The 15624-nt window shown below is 43.9% G+C and overlaps 1 protein-coding gene across 3 annotated transcripts in view; it reads right to left on the bottom strand.

Moving 5' to 3' along the window:
• Positions 1–67: 67 nt before the first annotated feature.
• Positions 68–15624, bottom strand: part of LOC125982461 (rho GTPase-activating protein 26) — a 42619-nt gene continuing 27062 nt past the window's right edge. For 2 of the 3 annotated variants that reach the window (XM_049743014.1, XM_049743015.1), the window contains 4 exons: positions 1808–1843; positions 1598–1708; positions 1413–1504; positions 68–1338 (listed from right to left, as the gene is read on the bottom strand). In XM_049743014.1, coding sequence (XP_049598971.1) covers positions 1250–1338; positions 1413–1504; positions 1598–1708; positions 1808–1843 — 328 coding nt within the window. In that variant the 3' untranslated portion in view covers positions 68–1249. The remainder of the gene's footprint in view (positions 1339–1412; positions 1505–1597; positions 1709–1807; positions 1844–15624) is intronic. The other variant, XR_007486398.1, reaches the window with a different exon arrangement.

Here is a 15624-nt window from a genome sequence, read left to right as displayed (position 1 = left end):
CTGCAGAAAAGAGTGAATATTTAAATATTTTAAATTTCACACATTGAAAAAAAAAAGAATCCAGAACTCTTGCAACATTAATTTTTAATCCTCAAATCCCATCACTTTTTAAGGCTTTAATTAAACTTGAACGATACAAAAGAAAATCTGAGCATCAAAGCTGGAATAGAAGAATTAAGTTAGTATGCTAGGAACACAAATATAAAAATTTCAAACTAAAAAAAAATCATATCAATATGCAAGTTAATTATATCTGTACAAAATTAAACACCTCACTTCAGATTACAAGAGCGTCTCATAAATAAAAGTAGTCTCATTTCACATTGACGCTTTGTTTTGAAACTCCCAAGAAACCATCCTAGCTACGCCAACAATGTTCATGGGGAAGAACCAAATATATTTTCCATTCTAAATTGTATCTATAGTATTGTTTACCTTTTGGAGAGTTTTCTGTGAAACTTTGACTGATAATCAGAAAAAGTATACATTTGGGAAAGCAGCAGCTTGGCAATTTGCTCGCTAAAAATCACCCTGAGTGACTGTACAAATTATTGTGCATATTTGGAAGTGGATGAAAAAACTATTACTATAAACCACTTGTTTTGAAATTGTTCACATTTTTTACCCACGGCCTAGAAGAGGTGAACATTAACTGACCTTGGGATGAACTTGCGTAAGTGTTACCTCACACCCATCTGCCCGAGGGAGGGGGGGGTAGATTACTTTGCACCCATCTGCCTGAGGACCTGACTGCCTCAAATATTATCCAGGTTGTGGAAAGAATAGTCATTTTAAAAAATCTTCTTGACCTTGTTGGCAGGAAGTGTGTGCGAGTCTGTAATCTAATCCAATGTGACAGGACATTTCAAATTGTATTTGACATCTGCGGGAAGATCTTGATAAGCTGTCAGTGCCGTTCAAAAGAAGACAGAAGGGGAAAAACAAGCTCACATATAATCGGTTCATTCACTTACACACAAACACACATTCCAGGCTCATTAGCGCATCGTCTTTGCAAGGACTTGGGAAGCCACCCAAACTAATCCAATAACAGCTGGAACCGCAGCGGCTCCCTCCAGTGCAATTCCGAGATCTCGCCAAAGTCTGCATGCGTCTCATCAACTCCCAAAAAAGAAAAGGTGAATTCCCACTGGTGTCTATTATCAAGTCTGGTCCCCCCCTCCCCTGCGCTTGCAGTCCAGTTTGATCTCGTCTCAGACCAGTGTGGTCCTCCAGTTCACTCGGTGCGCTATAGAAATTCCACATAGTTCTGAGGAATCAGCCCTATTCGACCATCCAATGTCCCTTCCAGCCAGCCTGGCTCCCTGGAGGTGTGAACTACACAAGATGGCACACAAAGCAAACAAAAGTAAGATTTGATTCCAAGTGAAAAGTACAAAGATGTGACTCACCATTGTCAAAGATAGTGCCAGCAATGAAGGACAGCTCCGAGTCGTGCTCCGCTTTGCAGGCGTAAAGTGCCCGAGCTCGCTTGCCGGGAATGCTGCGAGAGAAAAGTGCCAATATTTGAGACTTTTGGATTTGCTTTTCAACATGTGTGTCGTTGAAGCAGCGTGAATATGCGATGATGACCGACCTGATCGGGGAGGAGTCGCTGGAGGCCGAAGAAACGGGCTGCGGACTGGACGGTGCTGAGAACATGGGCCATGATGGAGATCGTGGTGAGTTTGGACTGGAGGATAAAGCACTGAAGGATCACAGAAAATTAGGATGCTTTAGTCACATCATTTATACATATCAAGGGTTTATCATCTTAACATTTGAGACTTTCTAATTCTATCCTTACCAGACTGGTATGCTGCTGCGGTTTTTGGGGTGCAACCTAAAAAGACAAAATAACAATGACTAGAAAATTACAGCACACATAGAATGAGAGAAGTTCCATTTTGTTGGTGGCTGTGTTCAGCCACAGTGGTCCCCAACCTTTTTTGCGCCACGGACCCGTTGTGCATGGTTATCTGGGATAGCACACGAGCAACTGTTGCAATTTTTTTCCATAATAAAATATTTAAGGTTCTGCTGGGATTTGAACTCAAGTTGCTGGGGTGAGAGTCCAGAGTATTAACCACTACACTATGGAACTGTGGCCTGCAATGTATGGAAGGTACGTGTATGGTTTTATGGAGCAGTATAGATAAGTGGTCAACAACCTTTTTTTGCGTCACGGACTAGTGTTGGCTCGTGAGTGAACGATTCGTTCAAAAGAACAAATTTCTTTCAGTGAACGAGAGAGTTCATATGACTTGAACCAGTAGGTGTCGGTAATGCGCAATAAAGCTGGTGCCACCTCGCCGTAAAACAAAACGAAGAAGAAAATGACGTCACCTCCCGTTCACCAACGAGTCGTGAATTGCATTTCCCGTTGCCCGACTGAACGGATCTGTGAGTGAACATGTCAGTGTGTGAGTGATTTGCATTTCCAGTTCATCGCGAGAACGGATCATTGAGGGAACGAATCGTGACTTTCCCGTTCGCGAACGAGTCAATGGGTGAACTGCCTTCCTTCCCGTGCGTCAACGGACCAGTCAGTGAACGTGTTGCGTCTCCCTCCTGGCGTGAACTGTGTAAGCCAGAATGTCGATTTACCATTTGCCAAGGAACGAAAGAACCACTCACTGAAACACCACTTTTTTTTAATGCACGTTTTCTCCAAGATAACGGCTAACTTTATTGCATGAAGGGATGCGCCGTTATGCAAAAATGGGGAGATTATGCTTCTCTTTGGGTCATCTTGATTTTATAAGTTAAAGTCCCAATGGTCGTGAGCAGCAGGGGGGGGCCCCATTTCAACCCCTTACACTGAGTGCCAAGCAGGGAAGAAATGGGTACCATTGTTATAATGGTCACTGGTATGACCCGGCAGGGGTTTGAACCCACAACCTCCCAATCTCAGGGCGGACACTCTCCTCTTAGGCCACTGAGCTGGTAAACACTTGTATCGTAGTATAACACTTATAGTCGTTTTTAAATAACGTGTATACCTATATACGCCGTAATATTGTTATCCAATATATCTACTGCAATTTCACATTAGATTGCTGGTTTGAAATTTGCTTTTATTATTATTTTAATAAACATTAAAACCTGTTAAAACTTGTCTGGTGTTTTATTCCTTATTTTTATTTTTTTTGAGAATAAAAACAAAATTCTGACATTTGCTTAACTGCTTTATATGACGACATGTATGTGTTTTACGGGTGTGGCACTTTTCACGTTCACTTAAGCTTTTTCCCTAATGAAGTGGCCTGTGATTAGGTCCACCTCATGGACACTTCAATAGGTACACTACACGACGTAAAAAAATAAAAAGAATAAATAAATAAGTGTAGCGAATGATTCGGTGAACGGTTCTTTTGAACAAATATTTTGAGTGAACCGATTCTAAAGATTCAGTTCACTTAAAACTGGAATGCACATCACTGTATGCTTCATGAAAGCATACATGTACCTTCCATGTTATATAAGAGTTCTGTAGTGTAGTGGTTAGTGCACTGGACTTTAACCCCAGCGACCGGAGTTCAAATCCCAGTAGGTTCCATAATATTTTATCATGGAAAAAGTTCTACTGTTCGCTTGTGAGCTGATCCATAAAAGCATACATGTACCTTCCATGGTATATGAGAGTTCTGTAGTGTAGTGGTTAGTGCACTGGACTCTACCCCCCCAGCGACCTGAGTTGAAATCCTAGGAGGTTCCGAAGTCTTTTATCATGGCAAACTTTGCATACGATACTGTTCGCTTGTGAGCTGATCCATAAAAGCATACATGTACCCTCAAAGCAATGTGAGGGTTCTGTAGTGTAGTGGTTAGTCCACTGGACTTTAACCCCAGCTCCCCGAGTTCAAATCCCAGTAGATTCCAAAATATTTTGTCACTGTTCACTTGTGAGCTGCTCCATAAAAGCATACATGTACCTTCTATGTAACGTGAGTGTTCCGTAGTGTAGTGGTTAGTGCACTGAACTTCAACCCCATTGACCTGAGTTCAAATCCCAGTAGGCTGCAAAATGTTTTATCATGGAAACATTTGTATACTTTGTTTGCTTGTGAGCTGCTCCATAAAAGCATGCATGTACCTTCTATGTAATGTGAGTGTTCCGTAGTGTAGTGGTTAGTGCACTGGACTTTAACCCCAGTGACCCGAGTTCAAATCCCAGTAGGTTCCATAATATTTTATCATGGAAAAAGTTCTACTGTTCGCTTGTGAGCTGATCCATAAAAGCATACATGTACCTTCCATGGTATATGTGAGTTCCGTAGTGTAGTGGTTAGTGCACTGGACTGTAACCCCCCCAGTGACCTGAGTTCAAATCCCAGGAGGTTCCAAAGTCTTTTGTCACGGAAAACTTTGCATACGATACTGTTCGCTTGTGAGCTGATCCATAAAACCATACATGTACCTTCCATGGTATATAAGAGCTCTGTAGTGTAGTGGTTAGTGCACTGGACTTTAACCCCACCGACCTGTGTTCAAATCTCAGTAGGATCCAAAATATTTTACCATGGAAAAAGTTCCTTACTGTTCGCTTGTGAGCTGATCCATAAAAGCATACTTGTACCCTCTAAGTAATGTGACGGTTCTGTAGTGTAGTGGTTAGTGCACTGGACTTTGACCCCATAGACCTGAGTTCAAATCCCATTAGGTTCCAAAATATTTTATCAAGGAAAAACTTCTACTGTTCGCTTGTGAGCTGATCCATAAAAGCATACATGTACCATCCATGGTATGTGAGAGTTCTGTAGTGTAGTGGTTAGTGCACTGGACTTCAACCCCAGCGACCCTAGTTCAAATCCCAGTAGGATCTAAAGTCTTTTATCATGGAAAACTTTGCATACGATACTGTTCGCTTGTGAGCTGCTCCATAAAACCATCCATGTACCTTCCATGGTATATAAGAGTTCTGTAGTGATGTGGTTAGTGCACTGGACTTTAACCCCAGCGACCAGAGTTCAAATCCCAGTAGGTTCCATAATATTTTATCATGGAAAAAGGTCTACTGTTCGCTTGTGAGCTGCTCCATAAAAGCATACATGTACCTTCCATGGTATATGTGAGTTCCGTAGTGTAGTGGTTAGTGCACTGGACTGTAACCCCCCCAGCGACCTGAGTTCAAATCCCAGGAGGTTCCGAAGTCTTTTGTCACGGAAAACTTTGCATACGATACTGTTCGCTTGTGAGCTGCTCTATAAAAGCATACATGTACCTCCCATGGTCTATGTGAGTTCTGTAGTGTAGTGGTTAGTGCACTGGACTTTAACCCCCCGATGACCTGAGTTCAAATCCCAGGAGGTTCCAAAGTCTTTTATCATGGAAAACTTTGCATACGATACTCTTCGCTTGTGAGCTGCTCCATAAAAGCATACATGTACCTTCCATGGTCTATGTGAGTTCCGTAGCATAGTGGTTAGTGCACTGGACTTTAACCCCAGTGACCTGAGTTCAAATCCCAGAAGGTTCCAAAGTCTTTTATCATGGAAAACGTTGCATACGATACTATTCGCTTGTGAGCAGCTCCATAAAAGCATACATGTACCTTCCATGGTATATGTGAGTTCTGTAGTGTAGTGGTTAATGCACTGGACTTTAACCCCAGTAACCTGAGTTCAAATCCCACTAGGTTCTAAAGTCTTTTATCATGGAAAACTTTGCATACGATAGTTCGCTTGTGAGCTGCTCCATAAAAGCATACATGTAACTTCCCTGGTCTGTGTGAGTTCCGTAGTGTAGTGGTTAGTTCCCTGGACTTTCACACCAGTGAACTGAGTTCAAATCTTGGTAGGTACCAAAATATTTTATCATGGAAAAACTTGCATTACTGTTCACTTGAGCTGCTCCATAAAAGCACACATGTACCTTCTGTGTAATGTGAGTGTTCTGTAGTGTAGTGGTTAGTGCACTGGACTTTCACCCCAGCGACCTGAGTTTGAATCCCAGTAGGAACTCAAATATTTAATTTTTTTAAATTTTTTAGAGCTAGAGCTAGGGTTAGAGCTAGAGCTAGAGTTAGGGTTAGAGCTAGCGCTAGAGTTAGGGTTAGGGTTAGAGCTAGAGCTAGAGTTAGGGTTAAGTTTAGAGCTAGAGTTAGGGTTAGAGCTAGAGTTAGGGTTAGAGTTAGAGCTAGAGCAAGAGCTAGAGCTAGAGTTAGGGTTAGAGCTAGGGTTAGGGCTAGGGTTAGCTAGAGCTACAGCTAGAGTTAGGGCTAGGGTTAGGGTTAGAGCTAGGATTAGGGTTATAGCTAGAGCTAGAGTTAGAGCTAGAGTTAGGGTTAGGGTTAGGGTTAGAGCTAGAGCTAGGGTTAGGGTTAGAGCTAGAGCTAGAGCTAGAGTTAGGGTTAGAGCTAGAGTTAGGGCTTGGGTTAGGGTTAGAGCTAGGATTAGGGTTAGAGCTAGAGTTAGGGTTAGAGCTAGAGTTAGGGTTACGGTTAGAGCTAGGGTTAGAGCTAGAGCTAGAGTTAGGGTTAAGGTTAGAGCTAGAGTAAGGGCTAGGGTTAGAGCTAGAGTTAGGGCTAGGGTTAGAGCTAGGATTAGGGTTAGAGTTAGAGCTAGAGCTAAAGTTAGGGTTAGAGCTAGAGTTGGGGTTAGGGTTAGAGTTAGAGCTAGAGTTAGGGTTGGGGTTAGAGCTAGGGTTAGAGCTAGAGTTAGGGTTAGGGTTAGAGCTAGGGTTAGGGTTAGAGCTAGAGCTGGAGTTAGGGTTAGGGTTAGAGCTAGAGCTAGGGTTAGTGTTAGAGCTAGAGTTAGAGTTAGGGTTAGAGCTAGGGTTAGGGTGAGAGCTAGAGCTAGAGCTAGAGTTAGGGTTAGGGTTAGGGTTAGGGTTAGTGCTAGAGCTAGAGCTAGAGTTAGGGTTAGGGTTAGAGCTAGAGTTGGGGTTGGGGTTAGGGTTAGAGCTAGGGCTAGGGTTAGAGCTAGGGTTAGGGTTAGAGCTAGGGTTAGGGTTAGAGTTAGGATTAGGGTTAGGGTTAGAGCTAGAGCTAAGGTTAGGGTTAGAGCTAGAGTTAGGGTTAGAGCTAGGGTTAGAGCTAGAGCTAGAGCTAGAGTTAGGGTTAGGGTTAGTGCTAGAGCTAGAGCTAGAGTTAGGGTTAGGGTTAGAGCTAGAGTTAGGGTTGGGGTTAGGGTTAGAGCTAGGGTTAGCGCTAGAGCTAGGGTCAGGGTTAGAGCTAGGGTTAGGGTTAGAGCTAGGATTAAGGTTAGGGTTAGAGCTAGAGGTAGAGCTAGAGTTAGGGTTAGGGTTAGAGCTAGAGCTAGGGTTAGAGTTAGGGTTAGAGCTAGGGTTAGGGTTAGAGCTAGAGCTAGGATTAGGGTTAGGGTTAGAGCTAGAGCTAGAGTTAGGGTTAGGGTTAGAGCTAGAGTTAGGGTTAGGGCTAGAGCTAGAGTTAGGGTTAGAGTTACAGCTAGAGCTAGAGCTAGAGTTAGGGTTAGGGTTAGAGCTAGAGCTAGAGTTAGGGTTAGGGTTAGAGCTAGGGCTAGAGTTAGGGTTAGGGTTAGAGCTAGAGTTAGGGTTAGAGCTAGAGTTAGGGTTAGGGTTAGAGCTAGGATTAGGGTTAGGGTTAGAGCTAGAGCTAGGGTTAGGGTTAGAGCTAGGATTAGGGTTAGGGTTAGAGCTAGGGTTAGGGTTAGAGCTATGGTTAGAGCTAGAGCTAGAGTTAGGGTTAGAGCTAGGGTTAGGGTTAGGGTTAGGGTTAGGGTTAGGGTTAGGGTTAGAGCTAGAGTTAGGGTTAGGGCTAGAGTTAGGGTTAGGGTTAGAGCTAGGGTTAGGGTTAGAGCTAGAGTTAGGGTTAGGGTTAGAGCTAGGATTAGGGTTAGGGTTAGAGCTAGAGCTAGAGCTAGAGCTAGGGTTAGGGTTAGGGTTAGAGCTAGAGCTAGGGTTAGGGTTAGAGCTAGGATTAGGGTTAGGGTTAGGGTTAAGGTTAGGGTTAGAGCTAGAGTTAGGGTTAGGGTTAGAGCTAGAGTTAGGGTTAGAGCTAGGGTTAGAGCTAGAGCTAAAGTTAGGGTTAGGGTTAGAGCTAGGGTTAGGGTTAGAGCTAGGATTAGGGTTAGGGTTAGGGTTAAGGTTAGGGTTAGAGCTAGAGCTAGAGTTAGGGTTAGGGTTAGAGCTAGGGTTAGGGTTAGGGTTCGAGCTAGAGCTAGAGTTAGGGTTAGAGCTAGAGCTAGAGTTAGGGTTAGGGTTAGAGCTAGAGTTAGGGTTAGGGTTAGAGCTAGAGCTAGGGTTAGAGCTAGAGCTAGGATTAGGGTTAGGGTTAAGGTTAGGGTTAGAGCTAGAGCTAAAGTTAGGGTTAGGGTTAGGGTTAGGGTTAGAGCTAGAGCTAGAGTTAGGGTTAGGGTTAGGGTTAGAGCTAGGGTTAGGGTTAGGGTTCGAGCTAGAGCTAGAGCTAGAGTTAGGGTTAGAGCTAGAGCTAGAGTTAGGGTTAGGGTTAGAGCTAGAGTTAGGGTTAGGGTTAGAGCTAGAGCTAGGGTTAGAGCTAGAGCTAGGATTAGGGTTAGGGTTAAGGTTAGGGTTAGAGCTAGAGCTAAAGTTAGGGTTAGGGTTAGAGCTAGGGTTAGGGTTAGAGCTAGGATTAGGGTTAGGGTTAGGGTTAAGGTTAGGGTTAGAGCTCTAGCTCTAACCCTAACCCTAACCCTAGCTCTAACCCTAACTCTAGCTCTAACCCTAGCTCTAACCCTAACCCTAGCTCTAACCCTAACCCTAATCCTAGCTCTAACCCTAACCCTAACCCTAGCTCTAACCCTAACTCTAGCTCTAGCTCTAACCCTAACTCTAGCTCTAACCCTAACCCTAGCTCTAACCCTAACCCTAACCCTAACCCTAACTTTAGCTCTAACCCTAACCTTAACAATAACCCTAACCCTAATCCTAGCTCTAGCTCTAACCCTAACCCTAACCCTAGCTCTAGCTCTAACCCTAACCCTAGCTCTAGCTCTAACCCTAATCCTAGCTCTAACCCCAACCCTAACTCTAGCTCTAACCCTAACCCTAGCTCTAACCCTAACCCTAACTCTAGCTCTAACCCTAACTCTAGCTCTAGCTCTAACCCTAACTCTAGCTCTAACCCTAACCCTAACCCTAGCTCTAACCCTAACTCTAGCTCTGGCTCTAACCCTAGCTCTAACCCTAACTCTAGCTCTAACCCTAACCCTAACTCTAACCCTAACCTTAACCCTAACCCTAACCCTAATCCTAGCTCTAACCCTAACCCTAGCTCTAACCCTAACCCTAACTTTAGCTCTAGCTCTAACCCTAACCTTAACCCTAACCCTAATCCTAGCTCTAGCTCTAACCCTAACCCTAGCTCTAGCTCTAACCCTAACCCTAATCCTAGCTCTAACCCTAACCCTAACCCTAGCTCTAACCCTCACCCTAACTCTAGCTCTAACCCTAACTCTAGCTCTAGCTCTAACCCTAACTCTAGCTCTAGCTCTAACCCTAACCCTAGCTCTAACCCTAACCCTAACTCTAGCTCTAGCTCTAACCCTAGCTCTAACCCTAGCTCTAACCCTAACACTAGTCCTAACCCTAGCTCTAACCCTAACTCCAGCTCTAACCCTAACTCTAGCTCTAGCCCTAACCCTAATCCTAGCTCTAACACTAACCCTAGCTCTAACCCTAACCCTAACTCTAGCACTAACCCTAGCTCTAACCCTAACCCTAACTCTAGCTCTAACCCTAACCCTAACTCTAGCTCTAACCCTAACCCTAACTCTAGCTTTAACCCTAACCCTAGCTCTAGCTCTAACCCTAGCTCTAACCCTAGCTCTAACCCTAGCTCTAACCCTAACTCTAGCTCTAGCTCTAACCCTAACTCTAGCTCTAGCTCTAACCCTAACCCTAACTCTAGCTCTAGCTCTAACCCTAACCCTAACCCTAATCCTAGCTCTAACCCTAACCCTAGCTCTAACCCTAACCCTAACCCTAACTTTAGCTCTAGCTCTAGCTCTAACCTTAACCCTAACCCTAATCCTAGCTCTAGCTCTAACCCTAACCCTAGCTCTAGCTCTAACCCTAACCCTAGCTCTAGCTCTAACCCTAACCCTAACTCTAGCTCTAACCCTAACCCTAACTCTAGCTTTAACCCTAACCCTAGCTCTAGCTCTAACCCTAACCCTAATCCTAGCTCTAACCCTAACCCTAACTCTAGCTCTAACCCTAACTCTAGCTCTAACCCTAACCCTAACCCTAACTCTAGCTCTAGCTCTAACCCTAACCTCTAACCCTATCTCTAACCCTAACCCTAACTCTAGCTCTAACCCTACCTCTAGCTGTAACCCTAACCATAACTCTAGCTCTAACCCTAACCCTAATCCTAGCTCTAACCCTAACCCTAGCTCTAACCCTAACCCTAACTTTAGCTCTAGCTCTAGCTCTAACCTTAACCTTAACCCTAACCCTAATCCTAGCTCTAGCTCTAACCCTAACCCTAGCTCTAGCTCTAACCCTAACCCTAACTTTAGCTCTAGCTCTAATCTTAACCTTAACCCTAACCCTAACCCTAATCCTAGCTCTAGCTCTAACCCTAACCCTAACTCTAGCTCTAACCCTAACCCTAACTCTAGCTCTAGCTCTAACCCTAACCCTAGCTCTAACCCTAACCCTAGCTCTAACCCTAACCCTAATCCTAGCTCTAACCCTAACTCTAGCTCTAACCCTAACCCTAAATCAAGCTCTAACCCTAACCTTAACCCTAACTCTAGCCCTAACCCTAGCTCTAGCTCTAACCCTAACCCTAGCTCTAACCCTAACTCTAGCTCTAACCCTAACCCTAACTCTAGCTCTAGCTCTAGCTCTAACCCTAACCCTAATCCTAGCTCTAACACTAACCCTAGCTCTAACCCTAACCCTAACTCTAGCACTAACCCTAGCTAACCCTAACCCTAGCTCTAACCCTAGCTCTAACCCTAACCCTAACACTAGCCCTAACTCTAGCTCTAACCCTAACCCTAACTCTAGCTCTAACCCTAACTCTAGCTCTAGCTCTAACCCTATCTCTAACCCTAACCCCAACTCTAGCTCTAACCCTACCTCTAGCTCTAACCCTAACTCTAGCTCTAACCCTAACCCTAACTCAAGCTCTAGCTCTAACCCTAATCCTAGCTCTAACCCTAACCCTAACCCTAACTTTAGCACTAGCCCTAGCCCTAGCTCTAGCTCTAACCCTAACCCTAACTCTAGCTCCAGCTCTAACCCTAACCATAATTCTAGCTCTAACCCTAACCCTAGCCCTAACTCTAGCTCTAACCCTAACCCTAGCCCTAACTCTAGGTCTAACACTAACCCTAACTCTAGCTCTAACCCTAACCCTAGCTCTAACCCTAACCCTAATCCTAGCTCTAACCCTAGCCCTAACCCTAGCTCTAACCCTAACCCTAGCTCTAACCCTAACCCTAACTCAAGCTCTAGCTCTAACTCTAGCTCTAACCCTAACCCTAACTCTAGCTCTAAACCTAACCCTAGCTCTAACCCTAACACTAGCTCTAACCCTAACCCTAACTCTAGCTCTAACCCTAACCGTAACTCTAACCCTAACCCTAACCCTAGCTCTAACCCTAACTCTAGCTCTAGCCCTAATCCTAGCTCTAACCCTAGCCCTAACTCTAGCTCTAGCTCTAACCCTAACCCTAACTCTAGCTCTAGCTCTAACCCTAACCCTAGCTCTAACCCTAACTCTAGCTCTTGCTCTAGCTCTAACTCTAACCCTAACTCTAGCTCTAACCCTAACCCTAACTCTAGCTCTAACCTTAACCCTAACTCTAGCTCTAACCCTAACCCTAATCCTAGCCCTAACCCTAGCCCTAACTCTAGCTCTAACCCTAAACCTAACCCTAACTCTAACCCTAGCTCTAACCCTAACTCTAGCTCTAGCTCTAACCCTAACTCTAACTCTAGCTCTAACCCTAACCGTAACTCTAGCTCTAACCCTAACTCTAGCTCTAACCCTAACCGTAACTCTAACCCTAGCCCTAACTCTAGCTCTAACCCTAACCCTAACTCTAGCTCTAGCTCTAACCCTAACCCTAGCTCTAACCCTAACTCTAGCTCTAGCTCTTGCTCTAGCTCTAACTCTAACCCTAACTCTAGCTCTAACCCTAACCCTAACTCTAGCTCTAACCCTAACCCTAATCCTAGCCCTAACCCTAACTCTAGCTCTAACCCTAACCCTAACTCTAGCTCTAACCCTAGCTCTAACCCTAACTCTAGCTCTAACCCTGACCCTAGCTCTAACCCCAACCTTAACTCTAGCTCTAGCTCTAACCCTAACTCTAGCTCTAACCCTAACCCTAACTCTAACCCTAACCCTAACTCTAGCTCAAGCTCTAGCTCTAACCCTAACCCTAATCCTAGCTCTAACCCTAGCCCTAACTCTAGCTCTAGATGTAACCCTAACTCTAGTTCTAGCTCTAACCCTAACCCTAACCCTAGCCCTAGCTCTAGCTGTAACCCTATCTCTAGCTCTAACCCTAACCCTAGCCCTAACTCTAGCTCTAGCTGTAACCCTAGCTGTAACCCTAACCCTAACTCTAGCTCTAACCCTAACCCTAGCACTAACCCTAACCCTAGCTCTAACCCTAACCCTAACCCTAACTCTAGCTCTAGCTCTAACCCTAATCCTAGCTCTAACCCTAGCTCTAACCCTAGCTCTAGCTCTAACCCTAGCTCTAACCCTAACCCTAACTCTAGCTCTAACTCTAACCCTAACCCTAATCCTAGCCCTAGCCCTAACTCTAGCTCTAACCCTAACCCTAACCCTAACTCTAGCTCTAACCCTAGCTCTAACCCTAACTCTAGCTCTAGCTCTAACCCTAGCTCTAACCCTAACTCTAGCTCTAACCCTAGCTCTAGCTCTAGCTCTAAATAAAAAAAATAAAATGTTTGAGTTCCCACTGGGATTCGAACTCAGGTCGCTGGGGTGAAAGTCTAGTGCACTAACCACTACACTACAGAACACTCACATTACACAGAAGGTAGATGTGTGCTTTTATGGAGCAGCTCACAAGTGAACAATGTGTGCAAATCTTTCCATGATAAAATGTTTTGGAACCTACTGGGATTTGAACTCGGGTCGCTGGGGTTAAAGTCCAGTGCACTAACCACTACACTACAGAGCTCTTATATACCATGGATGGTACATGTATGCTTTTATGGATCAGCTCACAAGCGAACAGTAGAAGTTTTTCCATGATAAAATATTTTGGAACCTAAAGGGATTTGAACTCAGGTCTATGGGGTCAAAGTCCAGTGCACTAACCACTACACTACAGAACCGTCACATTACTTAGAGGGTACAAGTATGCTTTTATGGATCAGCTCACAAGCGAACAGTAAGGAACTTTTTCCATGGTAAAATATTTTGGATCCTACTGAGATTTGAACACAGGTCGGTGGGGTTAAAGTCCAGTGCACTAACCACTACACTACAGAGCTCTTATATACCATGGAAGGTACATGTATGGTTTTATGGATCAGCTCACAAGCGAACAGTATCGTATGCAAAGTTTTCCGTGACAAAAGACTTTGGAACCTCCTGGGATTTGAACTCAGGTCGCTGGGGGGGGTTACAGTCCAGTGCACTAACCACTACACTACGGAACTCACATATACCATGGAAGGTACATGTATGCTTTTATGGATCAGCTCACAAGCGAACAGTAGAACTTTTTCCATGATAAAATATTATGGAACCTACTGGGATTTGAACTCGGGTCACTGGGGTTAAAGTCCAGTGCACTAACCACTACACTACGGAACACTCACAAAAACATAGAAGGTACATGCATGCTTTTATGGAGCAGCTCACAAGCAAACAAAGTATACAAATGTTTCCATGATAAAACATTTTGCAGCCTACTGGGATTTGAACTCAGGTCAATGGGGTTGAAGTTCAGTGCACTAACCACTACACTACGGAACACTCACGTTACATAGAAGGTACATGTATGCTTTTATGGAGCAGCTCACAAGTGAACAGTGACAAAATATTTTGGAATCTACTGGGATTTGAACTCGGGGAGCTGGGGTTAAAGTCCAGTGGACTAACCACTACACTACAGAACCCTCACATTGCTTTGAGGGTACATGTATGCTTTTATGGATCAGCTCACAAGCGAACAGTATCGTATGCAAAGTTTGCCATGATAAAAGACTTCGGAACCTCCTAGGATTTCAACTCAGGTCGCTGGCGGGGTAGAGTCCAGTGCACTAACCACTACACTACAGAACTCTCATATACCATGGAAGGTACATGTATGCTTTTATCGATCAGCTCACAAGCGAACAGTAGAACTTTTCCCATGATAAAATATTATGGAACCTGCTGGGATTTGAACTCAGATCGCTGGGGTTAAAGTCCAGTGCACTAACCACTACACTACAGAACTCTTATGTACCATGGAAGGTACATGTATGGTTTTATGGAGCAGTTCACAAGCGAACAGTATTGTATGCAAAGTTTTCCATGATAAAAGACTTTAGAACCTACTGGGATTTGAACTCAGGTCGCTGGTGTCAAAGTCCAGTGCACTAACCACTACACTACAGAAGTCTCATATACCATAGATGGTACATGTATGCTTTTATGGATCAGCTCACAAGCGAACAGTAGAACTTTTTCAATGATAAAATATTATGGAACCTACTGGGATTTGAACGCAGGTCACTGGGGTTAAAGTCCAGTGCACTAACCACTACACTACAGAGCTCTTATATACCATGGAAGGTACATGTATGGTTTTATGGAGCAGCTCACAAGCGAACAGTATCGTATGCAAAGTTTTCCGTGACAAAAGACTTTGGAACCTCCTGGGATTTGAACTCGGGTCGCTGGGGGCTTATAGACCAGTGCACTAACCACTACACTACGGAACTCACATATACCATGGAAGGTACATGTATGCTTTTATGGATCAGCTCACAAGCGAACAGTAGAACTTTTTCCATGATAAAATATTATGGAACCTACTGGGATTTGAACTCGGGTCGCTGGGGTTAAAGTCCAGTGCACTAACCACTACACTACAGAACTCTTATATACCATGGAAGGTACATGTATGCTTTCATGAAGCATACAGTGATGTGCATTCCAGTTTTAAGTGAACTGAATCTTTAGAATCGGTTCACTCAAAATATTTGTTCAAAAGAACCGTTCACCGAATCATTCGCTACACTTATTTATTTATTCTTTTTATTTTTTTACGTCGTGTAGTGTACCTATTGAAGTGTCCATGAGGTGGACCTAATCACAGGCCACTTCATTAGGGAAAAAGCTTAAGTGAACGTGAAAAGTGCCACACCCGTAAAACACATACATGTCGTCATATAAAGCAGTTAAGCAAATGTCAGAATTTTGTTTTTATTCTCAAAAAAAATAAAAATAAGGAATAAAACACCAGACAAGTTTTAACAGGTTTTAATGTTTATTAAAATAATAATAAAAGCAAATTTCAAACCAGCAATCTAATGTGAAATTGCAGTAGATATATTGGATAACAATATTACGGCGTATATAGGTATACACGTTATTTAAAAACGACTATAAGTGTTATACTACGATACAAGTGTTTACCAGCTCAGTGGCCTAAGAGGAGAGTGTCCGCCCTGAGATTGGGAGGTTGTGGGTTC

The sequence above is a fragment of the Syngnathus scovelli genome, chromosome 15, assembly GCF_024217435.2.
Source record: "Syngnathus scovelli strain Florida chromosome 15, RoL_Ssco_1.2, whole genome shotgun sequence".
Taxonomy (NCBI): Eukaryota; Metazoa; Chordata; class Actinopteri; order Syngnathiformes; family Syngnathidae; genus Syngnathus; species Syngnathus scovelli.
The sequence above is the reverse complement of the archived record's forward strand: the minus strand, read 5'-3'. Positions and strand labels throughout refer to the sequence as shown.